The sequence below is a fragment of the Lissotriton helveticus genome, chromosome 3_1 (genome assembly GCF_964261635.1).
Source record: "Lissotriton helveticus chromosome 3_1, aLisHel1.1, whole genome shotgun sequence".
Lineage (NCBI taxonomy): Eukaryota > Metazoa > Chordata > Amphibia > Caudata > Salamandridae > Lissotriton > Lissotriton helveticus.
The window spans coordinates 1,047,169,688-1,047,186,972 of NC_136061.1; the positions used below are offsets into that span (position 1 = coordinate 1,047,169,688).

Below are 17,285 nucleotides of genomic sequence, written 5' to 3' on the forward strand. Positions count from 1 at the left end.
CACAGAGAAGAAGCCTGAGCGCTAAGAAAAAAAAACAGCAAGAACGTGGATGAATTGCAACTGAATTTTTAATCATTAGTGAACTCCTTTGCCGTGCTACCGGACAGTGAATTATATTAAAAAAGAAAAGAATCACTGAGCTGGTAGAATTAAACACACTAGCAACACATGTAGCCTTTCATTCAGTTAACAGGCAAGTGGTACAATCACTGGAGAAACCAAACTTGAACTGCCTCAGGGGTGTATGAGTTACAACCCTCCTTAAAGTGCAAATAATTACTGGAGACAATAGCCCTCTGAAAAGTTTCCTGTATTTTTTGGTACCGGCTGTAGTTTGTCTTTAAATACTAAGTTGATCGATTTCATACTTTACTTTAGAACATGTCGACTCAGTGGACAGTGTGACTTGTAGTTTACTGCTCAGCTTATTTTATTTATTTATTAAATTGCAAATTTTATATTAGAATCTTCAAACATACATTAATGTTTTTCTTTTACAATGTTTCACCACCCATTTTTTAAAAATATACTTAACACCATACATCTACTTTCTCATATGCAGATCTTCCAATCTCGGTCCTCGAGTGGGCTTGAAATAAAACCTCCTGTTCTCTTTTTTTTTATATATTATAGATACTCAACACCCTCCAGTGGGTTGGCAGCAATATTTTTCTCTCAGGATCTCGTTGTTGCTTATTTTCCCTTTATTATAAATCGAATCTGTGGTGGAAGCTATATGTGCCATTTCTTCCTCCTTTATTCCAGTGTGCCTAAACTTGCTAATTACTTTTACAGGAAGTCCAAAGTATTATATTCAGTTAGATCAAATTATACTTCTTAAAGTGAGTTTCACAAGTATTTTTCAACATTATTCGCTTTAGCTTTTTTTTTTTTAAACAAACAGATACAATGGCCATACCAACCATTAATTTCGTCATCCAGAGATATATATATATATATATATATATATATATATATATATAGAGAGAGAGAGCTCTTCATCCTGGTTATGACCTAGCAGCAATTTAATTGTACTTTACTTAGACTCCAGTTCTCTTAATTTCCTTATCCTGTCACCTCTTCTTTCAGGTGTATACCAATTAAGTGATTTGCCTGTATATTACCTCCATGGTGTCTTCTCACTGAATAATTTTGATTCTTGTTGGTTATTGCTTGCGTGTTTCAATAGCAAACAAGTAATACTGCAAAAGCACTTAAGCATTTAATTTCATTAATTATTCTGTAGGATTATCTGTGTGGTATTATTCCACTTTTTGTTTTCCCTAAACTTGAAAGCATTACACTTAATCAACTTCCACAAACCAGTTTGTGTCATACACATCCAATCTGAATAATCCTCTTAGATAGCTTTTTCCGATTAGGGAATGTTGTTTTTTCTCCTATGACTTTTCTAGTATCCGGTTCATCACGCGCTATATTCTAATTTCATCTGAAGATTTTCAAAATGTTTCGAATTTCCTTATTAAGTGTTGCCATTGTTTTCATTTTCTTCCCATTCTCTTTAGCAAGAAGCTTGTGTTTATAAGGAGATATTGTGTTTCCGTTATTTTTTTTTATCTTTCCGTTTGATATCAAGTCTATGCTGGGTGGAAATTATTTTCGGTCTCAATTTAGGTTGAATAATTTATTTACCATTTTTAGCTTTTATCATACCTCTGTGGGCAGAATATTGTTGGCAAGTTTCCTTTCTAAAAGATGATTTTATATTTCCATCTTCCGCATATATTGTTTTTTCTAAAAGATTCACTTTACTTTTACTTATAGTGCATGTTAAGCGGATGTTGTGTTTGTCTTTGTTCAGACTTTCAAAGTATTGTATAAATTCTTTCTTTGTTCCATCCCAGATTATAATTACAACAAAGCCAAGGAACTACTTTGTCCAAGAACAGATCTTGTAGCTCATCCTAAGCAAGCTCATTCTTCGATTTCATTGGCTGGGAGCAAAAAAGTTCACCATCCCAGACCTGCATATATGGTTTATGCCAAGCTGTTTTGTCATGGGTGGTACCTATAAACAATCTGGTTAACCATAACCAAAGCACAAGGAGTTAAATCTGTGCAGTGAGATATCACAGTAACTTGGCTTTTTGGATAAGATCTCAGTTTGGTCTGAAAAGTGATTCGAGAATGAAATCTGAGGCATTAATGAAGGTTTTCTGAAGTCAATTAGGTTTGTCTAGCTGGGAAGATTCTTGTCATAATTCCCGATCATTCCATAATACTATTGTTTTCACAATCTTTTCTATTCTTATCTTATATTTTACCTATTGTTCATGCCTTTTTAGTTTTTTTCATTCTCGGAAAACGGCGCCGGGAAAATCAAGAGGGAGAACTGCAATGTAAAGGTGTACCCGCCCGATCTCGTTTGTTGACAGCGTCACTTAATTGAAGTTACCTGTTAATCCTCTCCTCCCGGTTTAAACATTTTGCAAAACTATTGAGACTCATCAGGTCTCTCGGAGTGTGACTTCACATAAACAGTGAAACTCCCTAATACAGGATCCCTTGAATATATCTGGCCGAGGTGGCCTTTGCACCTCACTAATTAGGCCCTGAAGATTCGCAGTCTGTTTCCCTGCGATGAAACACGTGTTGGCCTACTAATAGGAACAATAAACGGAACTTTTTCACACCAGCAACGGATCACATCCTAAACTTCTTTTCTCTCTCTATTTTGTCTTAACATGGTCACCAACTGTTGAGCTACTTGAATGAATTGGATGTTGTTCTATCTGTTCTTCATACTTAGCAAAGTGACATTGTTGTTACCATACACCTCAATAACATTTCTGTACGAGTGCAGGGGCATTGTGGTTTTCTCAGGTTTTGACACTTGTTTCTTAATTGGAAAGTAATTTTCATTTTGAATTTCCTATGCTAATGTGCTTTTTCATGCTTAGAACTAAATTCAAGCTTATGTATTTAAAATATAGTTTTCACAATCTGTTTTTGTTTGCACCACGGTCAATATTGTCATCACACTATTCTTGTGGTGCCTAAATGTCTTTCAGATCACAACTGCTTGGGTGTAGTTTAGTTTCAATGCGATGTTAGGCTGTTGCCGTAGCACCTATTATTCTCGCTGCTGGGGGAAAAACACAGGTGCTATATAATGGCTTCCAGGGTCACAGTCCACAAAGGTAATTCTACAGATTACATAGGAAGCACTAAACCAGAGAGATGCTAATTGCACCTGGAGGTGGTAACGTTGACACTATGGAGAGGAGAGTTACCTGCCAGGAGAGGGTGGAAATACCAGCTGGCTGCAGGACAATGGATCAGATGAATATCTGCCAGGTGTTTGCAGGGCTAAGAAGGGAAGCACTACCTGCTGGGTGAAGAAGTGGCAGAGCAGAACAATACTTACCATGTGTGGACTCTCAGAAAAAAGTACGGATTCGGCAGCGGGGTGGGGATTCGGTGCAGCAGGGATGAGTGACCTACTTGGCAGTATGAATGTGTGTATTATGTGGAAAGCTCATTATATGGCCATTTAAATCTGAGTAGCAGGTTTACCCCGAGCACTTAAGTTATTGTTATTCCAGAAGGAGGCCTCTCCCTACACTATATAATAACAATTCAAGGGACATTTCACTTGGAGGGGGGTTATCTGCGGGAATTGAATTTGTTTTACTGGTGAACATCAGATGCATGCCTTTATACAAGTTAAGACACCTGTGCTAGGTACCTAAAAAAAAAAAATGTATTTCTGTGGGTGTGCACAAAGTCGTAATGTACATGCTTCTATGGATGTCAAGTATGTTAATTAAAACTTTTACCCCAAAAATTTGCAATTCTGAGGTTTGTGCAGGGTGGATAGAGAAAGATGCAATATTTCTTTGGGTAACATGTTGCTGCAATAATACGGGCAAATAATGTGCACACTTTTTCAGCAAGATTTTAAACTAAGCTTGGGTATGTCAAATATAAATTAACTTAAAATAACTTTTCATTACAGAGCTCAGATATGATTTACCAGCTTCATACAAGTTTCACAGAAAGAAATCGGTAAGTAAATGAGCTAAACCATTTGCATCGCACATAATGCTCTTCCCTTGAATCAGTATTTTCTTCTGTCTCAGAGGATGCTATGCATAGGACGACTTGAATTGAGGGACAATTGCAAGGCTATGTGCAGGGTGAGGACTAGAAATATAAGAGCTCGAGTTACTACAGTAACTTATCAGTCAATTCACCTTTAATGATTACTAAGCCTATGATCTAAGATGGCTGGCAGGCAGCTACTGTAACCAGGAGTAATTCTGCCAAATATATTGTCAGCTGTCCTGATAAAATTAGGTTTTTGATATAGGGTGGACATGCATAGTAAAAGGCTTAGAAAAACCTTTGAGAGTAGCTTAAATGCCTCCATGTCAGAAGAGATACCTTTGTAAAATAAATAAATCCATTAAAAAAAAGATGCTGCCTGAGATGTACTCCAGAGGGTGTGGAACACGAAGGCTACATAGGATAATATTTTCAGACGAAACTAGGGCCGAGTTTAGAGTCAACCGGGTGTAAATGAATAACTCTTGGTGCTTTAGTTGAGAAAATCTAAAGCACATTCATTCTGCAAGTGTACATAAGTCTAACTTTCAGGCCAACCATTTAAAGTTACTGGATTCTCTGGTTTGAAAGAGCTTGTAGGAGAAGTTACTTGTAAACACAGATCTCCATCATGGGAATCTTTACTGAATATCTTGGTCTATGGGCGAATTCTAAACCATTTATTAACATACTTTTTCATGCATGTCAATCTAATAACCTGCTCTTTAATTTTAAACTGCCAATCAAAAATGTACAGAGAGCAGTTTAGAAACTATAAAAACATACACTAATGATGTTGTAACAATTACTTAGCTTTAACCTTCCCCCACCCAATGAAACATTTTAATACTTCTAAATTATTTTGTTTTAGGGATTTTTGATATTTTTATGCTTTGGTTCTGGTGTGATCATCTCCCACTGTTGTAACAGACAAGCGCTTTTTTATTTTTTTAAAGACCTTTATTATTCAACATGTATGGTACACAGCATTCAGCTTACAGGCCAGCCGCGAGCAAGGGGTATTGCATTAAGCGTATCAGAGGAACACAGCCTTAAGGCCGACAACCCTGGGGTTCGGCAGCGTACGTCAGTTTGCTACAATACTTCACAATCATACAATCATTCGGTGTAGTGAAAGTACGGGTCTATAGGGGGTTTCTCATTTTGTATGCGAACTTAAAGTTGCAGTGTTAAGCTGGCACTCATCAGCGTCTTCAGGTGAGGCAGAGCCCACTATGACACGTGTGAATCGCAAGAAAGAGTGTCGGTTAATTTCGTCTTTCAAGCGGGCGTGGTGCAATATAGTTGAGGGATGAGGCTGCTCAGCGTCCAAGGGTGTTGGTGAGCGTGTATCCACGTAGCTCATCCACCTTGATGAGTGTCTGATATCTGTGTTGGCACTCAGGTGAAAAACACCTAGGCCATGGCAGCTATTTCTGAAGGCTTCATGGTGTAGTGAGTGCATTGAGCAATTTGCATGGGCTTGGTCCAAAGGGAGATAGGACCAGAAGGCCAATAAACCACAAAACAGTAACACAAGAAGTACAAAAGAAAGGTAGGGAGGGATGGGGGTAGAGATAGCCATGTGTTCGAGGAGGGAAGTGCGGTGCCAATGTGCCGGTAGCGGACCAGTGGGTGGGTAGGCAGGAGACCGTAGGGGGGCAATTCGCCTGCATGTCAAGTGGACTAGGGGGATCACCACTATAAGGGCGCATCAGGTGAAGTAGTACAGTGTCTCGTGAGAGGCAGTCAGTGGCAGGACCCCCTGCTACGGTGGTGTGCGCGTGGGAGGGGCAAAACACCCACCATCGCGGAACAGCCAGTCATGCAGTTCGTGTTGGGCAAGGTATGGTGGCCATGTAGGCAGCGATCGGAGCGGTATATATGCTTTGTATTGAGTAGGACAGGGGGGGCAGTCTATATTTCTTCACGTGATCCCTTGTTCCACACATTTCTGCTGAAAGGATTGCAGGATGTCATCCCAGTGTTGTGCGATTGGAAATTTCCTAAGACCCGCTGTCTCTTCTCGCCGCAGGACAGTGCTCTCCGCTCGTGCCCAGTTCACTAGCGACAGGCTCCAGTGTTGGATGTGTGGGGGTGTATCGGCCTTCCACCGCTTGGTAAGCAGCCTCTTGGCCGTGATCAGCCCGAGATCCCAGTAACTGGCCTGGGCCTGGATCTGGACCTTGTTCAGCCGTGTGCGTTTGTACAGTCCTAGTATGCAGGCCTCCCATGTTTTCGGCACTTGTTCTTTGGTGCAATGCTTGAGCAGTGTGGTCACCCCATCCCAGTACTGTTGGAGGGCAGGACAGAGCCAGAGCATGTGGAGGAGGTCCGCTCCAAGTAAGGAGCAGCGACTGCAGGCAGTATCAGTGACTGAAAAATAACTGTTTATCTTGTCCGGGGTGAGATATGCGCGATGTAGTATGTAGAGCTGTATAATTTTGAAGCGAGGGTTGCGGGGGATGTTCACTGGGCCAGCCAGCTTGGGGATATTGTTGTTGAACTCCTACCTGCTCTTCACCAGCTACCCAGCAGACTTGCTCCGCTCTCCCCCGCCGCCGCTCCAGCACCGCGGCCGCCGAGAGGGGGGAGCGTCGAGACTACATTACCCAGCGTCCCCTGCTCTCACACGGGGACACCGGCAGCAGCGTAACACTCCCGCGCCCGGAGGCGCATAAGAGCGAGCCTCTCCTGCGGGCGAGCGGGGGTGTCAGCCAGCTTGGGGATATTGTTGTTGAACTCCTACCTGCTCTTCACCAGCTACCCAGCAGACTTGCTCCGCTCTCCCCCGCCGCCGCTCCAGCACCGCGGCCGCCGAGAGGGGGGAGCGTCGAGACTACATTACCCAGCGTCCCCTGCTCTCACACGGGGACACCGGCAGCAGCGTAACACTCCCGCGCCCGGAGGCGCATAAGAGCGAGCCTCTACTCCCGCCTCGCGGGACGCGCGCGGACGGCGCCGGGCGGAGCCCGGGCAGAGGGCGGGCCGTCTGTGGCCGTCCGGGGACGACGAGGGACGGGACGGTCACCCCCCTAACGCCCAACCTACAATATGGGTAAGCGGAAACTTCAAACATCTATCACTGCTGGCGCGGGCAAATCAAAAGTCCCACGGAATGGCGCAGCGTCTGCCAGCATCATGTCCTACTTAACTACTGCTGTAGGGAAGTTGAACCAGGAGATTGCAGCTACCGAACGTGAACTGGGGTTGGACACACCTCTGCTAGATCACCAGGTGCCCCTTTTGTCTGGGTCCCAATTTATACCTCTGGAGCCCTTGGTCCAGATCATTACTGCTAAAGACCGGGCATTATTACCCATTTGTACTGCTGTAATCCCTGATGATCCTAACTTGTTGGGCGCTGTTGTAGACCATAGCTGTCCTCAAGACCCTGAACCCTCAGCCGTTAAGCGTACCAAGAGGGGCTCAAAGAGAACTAAATGGAACTCTAAGCAGCACGTTGTAACATCCCGTTATATGGCTAGGAGACTTGGAAAAAGCATAAGAGCCATGGTGGAAAAAATGTTTACTGATAAAATTGAGAGTACCCTTGTGCAAATTGCTAACGATATTGTGGAGACTTTAAAAGACTGTGTTTCGGAAATTGTGGGGAAATGTGAAAGGTTAAATATGCAGTTATGTCCTAAAGCACCTGCTTGCCCAAACCCCCCCCCCATGGCTATACCAGCTCCCAATGACCAACATGAAACTCCAATGGAGGGGATAGGGAGTGTTACCCCAATAGTTTCAATTCTCCCTCCACCTCTCCCTATGCCATCATACTCAAACCGCGCCTCTAATCTGGCTGGGGCGACTGCTCAACCGATGAGGTCTCAAGTTGGGGATAAGATGATTAATGTCGCTGGAAATACCTTAGTTCGCCTAGAGGAACAGTCACAGGTGGGAAGAAGAACACGGGGGAAACCACGTACTCACTTACCACCAGAGGCGACCCCCTTTGTTGCGGTCTTGGTAAACATCCCACATTTGAACCCAGGGGAGGAGGAGCCCCAGTGTTCCTTGATAGCAAATGTAAAAGCATGGTGTGATGAAAACTGCACAGGGGCAAGGGATATATCTACCCATATCACTATGGGAAGGCGGGTTGATTGGTTGGGGTATACAGCAAAAATCCTTCCAGGCGATTGTATTATTGTCAATTTTGATAGCCCCCATGAGGCCGCTCGCCTTTTTTGGGATGCAACGGATGTTAAGGAGGGTAGGATCCGAGCTGTACCACTTGGTTATTTTTACCCCCCGCCATCTACCCCCAAACTACCCCTAGGCAAGGATAAGCAGCATGGTACTTGTAGAGGGAGCTCTAGTCTGTCATCATGGGCTTTGCAAAAACCTAACTTTAAGCCCAGTTATACTGATCCCATCAGAGCTATTAATCGGGCTACCTTAACTCTAACAAATAGATTTACTGCCTTGTCTCATCTAGATGAGAACGATTGACTGTCTGGTCGTGTTGCTGACACGGACCAGACCCAATCTATTACCACTACTGAAAGGGAAGGTGGGGAGACCGTTAAGATTGCAAGCTGGAATATTGCTGGTCTCCGCGCCAAAAGAGATGACGCTATATGGTTGGAACAACTAAGGGGCTATGAGGTGGTGGCCCTTCAGGAGACCTGGGATAGAGATTGTAACTTCTGGCTGGATGGCTATACTTCTTATTTTAAAGCTGCTCAAAGTTCCAGCGCAGGTAGAAATCGAGGTGGGCTCATGTTCCTCATCTCCGTTAAACATAGGGGAGTAGCGCAGATTGTAAGCACCACATCCCATAATCTCTTAGCCTGTGAAATAACTTTACCCAATAATGTTAAGATACTTTATGTGAACTTCTATAATGCGCCTCATGGTACTCACTGTAATGAAAATATCAACGTTTTAGCAAAATTTTTAACTACATATAAGGATAGTCAAACCACTTTTTTTCATTTAATTTTGCTTGGGGATTTTAACACACACTTGTGTCAGCAAAATTGTCAGTATAGGGTGTATTCAGATATGGATTGTCTCCCTCAATCTCATTTTGAACACTCTATAAAGGGGGTCGCGCTAGAAGAACTACTGTCTGATATTGATTTGTCTGAGCCAGAGTTTATCAACCCTAATGAACGGGTAGCTACTTTTAGCGCAAGAGATTCGAACTCTATTATTGATTTTATATTTGTGTCCCCAGGTCTGTTACAAAATGTTATTTTTTATAATGCTGTACAAAGTACTTTTAGCGACCATAACCTAGTAGCTATGGAATTAAGTAATAAAAATTTAGCGATATTATCCACATCTCCAAAGACTAACCCACCTTTGGATTTAATTGTGCAAGACCAGGGGAGGCGGGTCAAGTGGGGTAAAATTATCCCAGAGGATTTTTTTTGTGAACTTACCGAGAAGGTGGGTGATGAAATCAATACCTGTCTGGACCCACTTAAGTTCGGAGGTGACATTATCAGCTCATTTGATATTATTTGTAAACAAGTAAGCGCGATTTTAACAGTTAAGACGAAACATAAGGAGCAAAAGCTGCATGGGTGGTTTGATGCAAACTGTTCAAAGGCCCACAGAGACTTATTGACAGCATTAAAAAGGTCACCCCGGGATACCGAAGTAGTGGCTAGATTAAGGAAAAATTATAAGTCTGTTGTAGAAATACGTAAGAAAGAGATTAAGAATAATGCTTGGGTCTCACTTTATGATCGGGCTACCCTGAAGGATAGCTCCAAATTCTGGGAAATCATAAATACACCCTTGTTCAGCGAGAAGGAAAACTCCCCGTTGGAACTAAATATATCGGAAAAAGACTGGTTGCTCCATTTTGAAAAAATATATGGGAGTAATCTTCAGATAGACCCATTTACGCCAACACTAAGTGAACAACCAGGGTTACCTTTGCGGTTCACCGTTAAGGAAGTTCTAAAGGCTATTGAAGATACTACTGCTCATAAGGCGCCGGGCCCAGATGGGGTCCCGGCAGACATGTATAAATCTAATCCTTCCATATGGTCTATTGCCCTTGCAAATATTTTTAATACGGCCAGCATTGACATAAAAAGATTGCCTACGACCTGGTCACGGTCTATAATAGTCCCTATTTTCAAAAAGGGCCAGAGGGGGGACGCAAGATGTTATAGACCGATATCACTGCTGGATTCGTCTTTTAAAATATTGGGGAAGGTGATCCTAAATAAGATTGCAACGTGGGAAACCAATAACGACATCTTGTGTGACGCACAGTATGGTTTCAGATCTGGTAGAGGTACTGAGGATCAGTGTCTCAACTTGCAATTAATAGTCAGCAAATACACTGTGGCTGCAGGGGGGTCAATTTATCTAGCGTTTATGGACCTGTCCACAGCTTTTGACCTAGTTAATAGGTCAAAGCTGTGGACCATGCTCCTGGATATGGGCCTAGACCGGGCATTGGTGTATTTCATGGCCGATCTGCATAGGGATCTGAAAGCGGCTATACGCATGTCACAAGATGGGAAGTGTACGGCTGATTTTAAATCCGGGAGGGGAGTACGACAGGGGTGTATTTTGGCCCCAATGTTATTTTCTTTATATATCAATGCGTTAAGTGCAAGTTTGGCGGCAGCATCTGCAGATGTCCCATGTATGGGGGGCACCAAATTACCAGTATTATTATATGCGGACGATACTGTGCTGCTGTCCAGGACTCCCATAGGCTTGCAACGCCTCTTAAATTCCTTCGGGAATTTTATGCAAAACCTGGAACTTGTAATTAATGTGGAGAAATCGCACGTGATGTTCGTGGGGAAAGGGAGGAATAATACCAAGACGCTCTTGTGCAATGGCTCAGTAATATCAAAAGTAAGAATTTTCACATACCTGGGTGTGGTGTTTGATGACCTGGGCAGCTGGGTCCCCCAAGTGGCAAATAAAAGAGTAGCAGTGAAAAAGTCATCGGCCGCAATACTTGGCTTTGCAAAAAGATTGGGTGGGAAACCGCCTGAGGCCATTCTGGCGATTTATAGAGCCAAAACTATGGCCATAGCCAGGTATGGGGCAGCAATCTGGGGTTATAAAGATCTAACCTTGATTCAGAGAGAGGAAAACAAATTTTTGCGATCTCTCCTGGGCCTTCCCCAATCCACTTCATCTTTTGCGGTCCATGCAGAGCTGGGTATGGGCTATATTGCGGACATGTTAAACATGGCACCGCTTTTATTATGGATCAGAACTTGGCTTAACCCCAAACTTACACTGAATCATAAAATTATTAAGGATTGTTTGGGGCGGGATAGAGTGGCTGATATCAAATGGTTGGCATACATCAAAACATCTACTGCACTCATGGGTCGCCCGGAATTGTATTCAAACCCGGAAAATTTGAGTAAAGATGACATTAACTGGGTGAAACAGAACTTCATTAGGGCCCGAGAAATGGATCGAGAGTCGATTGAGATCTCTAAACCAACAGTAAGATCACATTTTTTGTTGATTAATTCAATGTCAATGGAACCCTATTTGTCTGTTGTCACACGTCCTTATCATCGTTGGTTGTTAACCAAATTTAGATTCAATCAGGCACATTTTCTGTTGGGAAATTATGAAAATTGGTGTATGCCATGGGAAAATGCCCCATGTGAATGTGATAATTTTTCCGATCAGGATTTGACACATTTTATTTTTTTCTGTCCCTTCTTCTCTGAAGGTAGGGCAAAGTACATCAAGCCTCTCCTGAGGGAAATGGGGTTTCTACAGTTGAAGCCAGCATTGTTGTTCTTACAATTAATGGAAAATCATCGGGTGATGTTCGGTGTAGCCAATTTTTTGATTGCATCTATCCGTGCTAGACGGAAGAGATCCCACACGAGTTTAGATGGAGCTATTGTAAATGTTTGCCCTATACCCGGTAGTATGAATTAATTTCTCAGCTTTGCCCCTATTAACATATACTTTTGGAAAAAAAAGGAACATGAATTATTTCCTGCTAACAGTGTTATTCTTGTGTGCCAGGTCATTTTATATGTATTGTTAATGAATTTTAAAATGTACGGTATTTTTAAAGCTTTGTATGATGTTTTTATGTATTTTTATAGTATACTTTTATGATTTTTATTTAATCGAATAAAGTGAGTAAAAAAAAAAAAAAAAAAAAAAAAAAAAAAAAAAAAACTGGGCCAGCCAGGATCATAGCCCGCTCTTTGTCCGTCCAGTCCCTTCCTCTGTCTGTCGCCCACTTCTCTCTCAGTTGCACGGTTGTGGGATGAGTATGAAGAAGGAGTGCTTGTGCTAGCCAATGAATTATGTGCGTGCCATTACTCATGACATGAAGGTACTGTATAAAGTGATGTGTGGGTAACTCGCCAGATATGTCCCCCCAAGCGGCAGTCAGCGTATGGATGAGGGATGCGTGTAATAGAAACTGTCCAGCCGGAAGAGATGTGTCTTCCACGAGACCGGCGAAGGGGAGGAGGGCACAATCAGTGTATAGATCTCCCAATGTTTCCACCCCCGCAGTGGTCCAATTGTCCAGCTTTACAGCTGTTAAGGTCCCTGCCGTAGTCGGAGTGCCTAATAGTGGGAGTATCGGGGCATATGGTATTGTCGCTCGGGTCAGACGCAAACAACGGAGGAAGCATCTGCGCGCCACTGCGAGCAGCAGTTGTGGTGGACGGGGAGTTCGGGTCAGTGGATGAAACAATATGTGGAATTGCAACTGGGACCAGATAGCGGTGTCCGTGGCTGTGTCTCCCAGGCTTTTACCACCTAGCCATCCCGACACCCATTGCATTTGCGCCGCTAGGTAATAACTCCATATTAGGAACAGCTAGTCCTCCCGCTTCAGTGGGCATATAAAGTTTCGTCAATGCAACTCGCGGCCTGCCCTTATTCCACATCAGGTCACGTAGCAGGGCCTCAAGGTCCCGAAACACCCGGGTAGGGACATAGGATGGATAATTTGCAAAGTAGTACAGTAGCCGCGGCAGGACTATCATCTTCGTTAGGGCTATGCGACTAGGAATGTTCAGTGGCTGCGTTTTCCAGAACCCAGCCTGTGATCGGGTGGATGCGATCGCCCGCATCAGGTTCCCCTCCAATATATCCGTGGGGTCACGGTAAATGTGTATCCCAAGGTATCTGAACGTCGTGGGATACCACTGCAATCTCTCGCCCCTGATGCGTATCTCACTCTCGGGAACATTCGGGTTAAAGGAGTAGGCCCCTGATTTGGTCCAATTTACCTTCAATCCCGACATTTCCTCAAAAGTGCTGAATATGACAGTAAGGGACGCTGGAACATCACTCAGGTCTCTGACATATAAAAGGAGGTCGTCAGCATATAATGACACCACATGAAGTCCATCCGCCATCGGTATACCCCACTCCGCCCCTTGGGACCGGAGTGTCGCAGCTAGGGGTTCCACAGCTAAGGAGAACAGCAAGGGCGATAGGGGGCAGCCTTGCCTGGTGCCTCTCCTCACACAGATAGGGTCAGAGAGCAGCGCCCCAGTACGGACGCGGACTGTGGGTCTGCGGTATAAGAGTCCAACCATAGTCTGATAGTCGTCCCCTAGTTCGAATTTGTCCATGACCGCTCGTAGGTAAGGCCATTCCACAGAGTCAAATGCCTTCTCTAGGTCTAGCAACAGGCATCCGGCGCGTGGCCACTGTCGTGTGGCGTATTCTTGTACGCGGAATAGGCGGCGGATGTTGGGAGACGTGTGCCGCGTCGGCACAAAGCCGTTTTGGTCGTGGTGTACCAGTGCGGGAACCATAGGGGCTAATCTGCGAGCAAGCGCGGAGGCGAGGATTTTATAGTCTGTGTTGAGGAGTGCCAAAGGGCGGTAAGATCCCATCCGTTCGCTATCCCTGTCGGGTTTGAGTAGAGATACGAGGGTAGCCTCATTAAGTGTCGGGGGCAAAGAGAAGTCATCCGTAGCCGCAGTGTACATCTTCACCAGGTGGGGAATAAGGATGTCCGAGGCGGCCTTAAGGAACTCAGCTGGCAAGCCATCCGGTCCCGGAGACTTGCCATTCGAGAGGTTAAAGATGGTGTCGCGAAGCTCCTCGGAGTCCAGCGGTGCTCCGAGGTCATCCTGCTGTTCAGCCATAAGGGTGGGCAGTTGTACGGTAGAGAGATATTCAGTTATGGCAGCCAGTGGGACACGGAGCCGGGAGCGGTACAGCCCCGAGTAGTGATCTGTGAATGCCTCGTGTATTTGACGTTGGGAGTAGAGTAAACTACCGTCCTCCGCCTGTACTGCTGATATGGGGGGTCGAGCGATCCTCCCGCGCAATTAGCCAGGCCAACAGTTTGCCAGGTCTGTCACCCTGTCTGTGGACGCGGGCAGAGTGCGACGCGAAGTTGACGTTACGCAAACGGTCTAGCAGGCGGTCATGTTCCGCCTTGGCTTCCGTCAGTCGAGCGCTCGCATCCCCCCCCCCACAGCCTGCTCAAGATCCAGTAGTTCGGTCCCCAGTCGTGTCAGGTCGCCTTCAAGTTGTCGCCGTATGTGTCCCTGTGTACCCAAGCAGAGTCCCCGGGTCACCACCTTGAAAGCATCCCATTCGGTTTGGGGAGAGGACGACGTGCCAGTGTTGAACTCAAAGTATTGAGCCGTCTGTGTGATTAGGGAGTCGCGGAAGGTCGCGTCTAGTAAGAGATCCGGTTGGAGGCACCAGGTGGGAATAGGTGGGTGTGGGTTGTCTCAAGCAATGACCAGTGTGTGGGGATTATGATCTGAGTGTGTGTGGCCCATATATTGCGTGTCTTTGACCAACGGGAGAAGGTCAGTGGAGACCATGTATCTATCTAAGCGTACATGTAGCGCATGCGCACCTGACCAGTAGGAATATGTTCGTGTTGTGGGGTTGCGTGCCCTCCATACGTCGTGAAGATCTTATTGCAAGGCCCAGTTGAGGAGGGCTTTCGTGGTGGTGTGTGTCTGGGCATTGGTCGGGGTACGGTAGACCTGTCTAGATTTACATCCAGGACGCAATTGTAGTCGCCCCCAAGAATCCACGGGATTCCATGCCAGGACGCCAATGTTGTGGAGAGGCTATCAAAGAAGCCGCCCTGGTCGGTGTTTGGGGAGTATAATGGGGCAAGTACCACTGGGTGTCCATCGAGGCTGCCTCGGGCTATCACATATCTACCCTCTGAATCTATCCGTGTGTCTATGACCGCCCACGGGGTGCCCGGCCTGATCCACATGAGTGTCCCGCGGACATAGGAGGAGTACTCCGTGGCGTAAAGTTGACCGCGCCATCTGCGGCACAGTGCGTGCGCCATCTGCGGCACAGTGCGTGCACCTCTGACTCATTTAAGTGTGTTTCCTGTAGCAATGCTACATGAAATTTGTGACGCTTTAAATAAGAATAAATTTGGTAACGTCTCGACGGTGTGTTCATGCCTCTTATATTCCATGTGCATATCCTGATCTCAGCCATACTCACTGTCGTAGAAAAAAAACCTGCCTCACCCACCACCCATCCCCCAGGCGAGAGCCTCCACAAGACCCCCGGCCCCCTCCTCCCACTCAGATCAGACATAGGCATCAGCACATAAAGAAAGGATGTAGGCAATTCTCCGAGAGTAAGGGTGGGAAAAAGAACAGTATGTCCAAACAATGCTAAACAGTAATAGATACCAAAAGGTCGGCTACGCAACATGTCGCCGTCCAAACACACCAAAGAGGCAAAAGAACAATATTCAAGTCTAGGGGGTAACGTGCGCTAGTTACAGTTTTGGCGGAGTGCTTATTCAAGTAGGGAAAGGGGGTCATTGCCCTTCCCCTGGGCCATTTGTTGCGCGCACCATGTGGCCAAAGTCAGTGTTCAGGAAGACAGCACTGCCCCTTGTTATGGGGTCCCTTATTTGACTAATCACGCAGAGGGGAGAAAAAGTATGTCCCACTCCCCAAGTCTCTGGCATAGGAAAGTCCCCAGGTGATATGGGCAGCTGGCATGGAGGAGAGAAGCGGGAAGTACTGCAGTATGTTCCCACTGCCTTTTCACCCTCTGTGTCTACATGGCTGGGCGGGTACTCACTGCGTCAAGTTCACTCCCTCCATCTCCAGGGCGGCGGGGGACATCTCGAGCAACGGCCCGTAGTCACGGCATCTCAGCAACAATCTGGTCTCTGGTTCCTTCCCCGCCGCCCCAGCAGGGTCTGCTAGGATTTCGTGTGTGGCTTCAATGGAGCATGTCAGCCGTTTGCGGCGTGATATCTGGCAGATCTACGGACAATTGGGAGTCTGGTATCCCGTAGATAGCTTCATCATCGCTGGGAACCATCCGTGGGCTGGTGTTCTGAACGACGTCTGAAGTTGGTGAAGCGCTCAGTTGGGAGACCCTTCGGAGTGCATCTCGTTGTTCCTGGGGCACTTGGTCCGTCGGTGGGGAGTGGCGCATCGCTTCCTCTGGTCGGCCAGCCCTTTGGTCCCTGTTCTGGCGGCGACGGCGCGATCCACGCGCTCGTGGTCACGTCTCATAGCTCTGTGCCTGCCGGGGAGCCGTGTCCGTTCCGCTATCGAGCCATTCGCTAACCTCTTCAGGAGTGCTAAAGAAGTAGGTCTTGTCCCGTGCCACCACTCTTAGTTTTGCAGGAAAGAGCAGGGAATACTTGAGGCCTGCGGTGCGGAGTCGCCGTTTTACGTCCAAGAAGTTGTGTCTCTGACGTTGCACCTGAATGGTGTAGTCCGGGAAGAACATCACGGTAGCATTGTCCACGCGAATTTCCCCGAGTCGTCTGGTTTCCCTCAGGATCGCGTCTCTGTCCCGATAGTTCAGTATCTTGAAGAGTAGCTGTCTCGGATTAGAGCCCGTGGTGTGAGGTCTCGTGGGTACGCGATGTGCCCGTTCCACTACAAAATGGGGCGATAGTGTGCCTTCAGGTAGTATATCCCTCAGCCAGTCCTCTACGCGTTGGGCAGGATGATTGCCCTCCCATTTTTCCGGGACCCCCACGAGTCTGATGTTGCGTCTCGCCCTCCCTTCCGCGTCCTCAGCGCGGTCTTCTAGGAACTCCACTCTGTTCAGAAGGTCCTGTACTCGATTATCAGTTTGTGTGACTTTGGGTCCAAGTTCCGCCACTGTCCCCTCTAGTGTTTTGGTCCGATCAGCCAGCTTCTTGTGGTCGTCGCGTAGGTGGGTTAGGTCTATGGCGACGCTGTCTATTTTGGATTCCAAGGATGTTCTGGTCAGTTGGAGCGATTGTTCCATGCGCTCCATGGCGG

The 17,285-nt window shown here is 46.1% G+C and overlaps 1 protein-coding gene across 4 annotated transcripts in view; it reads left to right on the forward strand.

Moving 5' to 3' along the window:
• The window catches only part of METTL5 (methyltransferase 5, N6-adenosine), a 151,555-nt gene that overhangs the window by 118,995 nt on the left and 15,275 nt on the right, over positions 1–17,285 (forward strand). For all 4 annotated transcript variants that reach the window (XM_078681600.1, XM_078681599.1, XM_078681601.1 and 1 more), the window contains one exon: positions 3,980–4,029. In XM_078681600.1, coding sequence (XP_078537726.1) covers positions 3,980–4,029 — 50 coding nt within the window. The remainder of the gene's footprint in view (positions 1–3,979; positions 4,030–17,285) is intronic.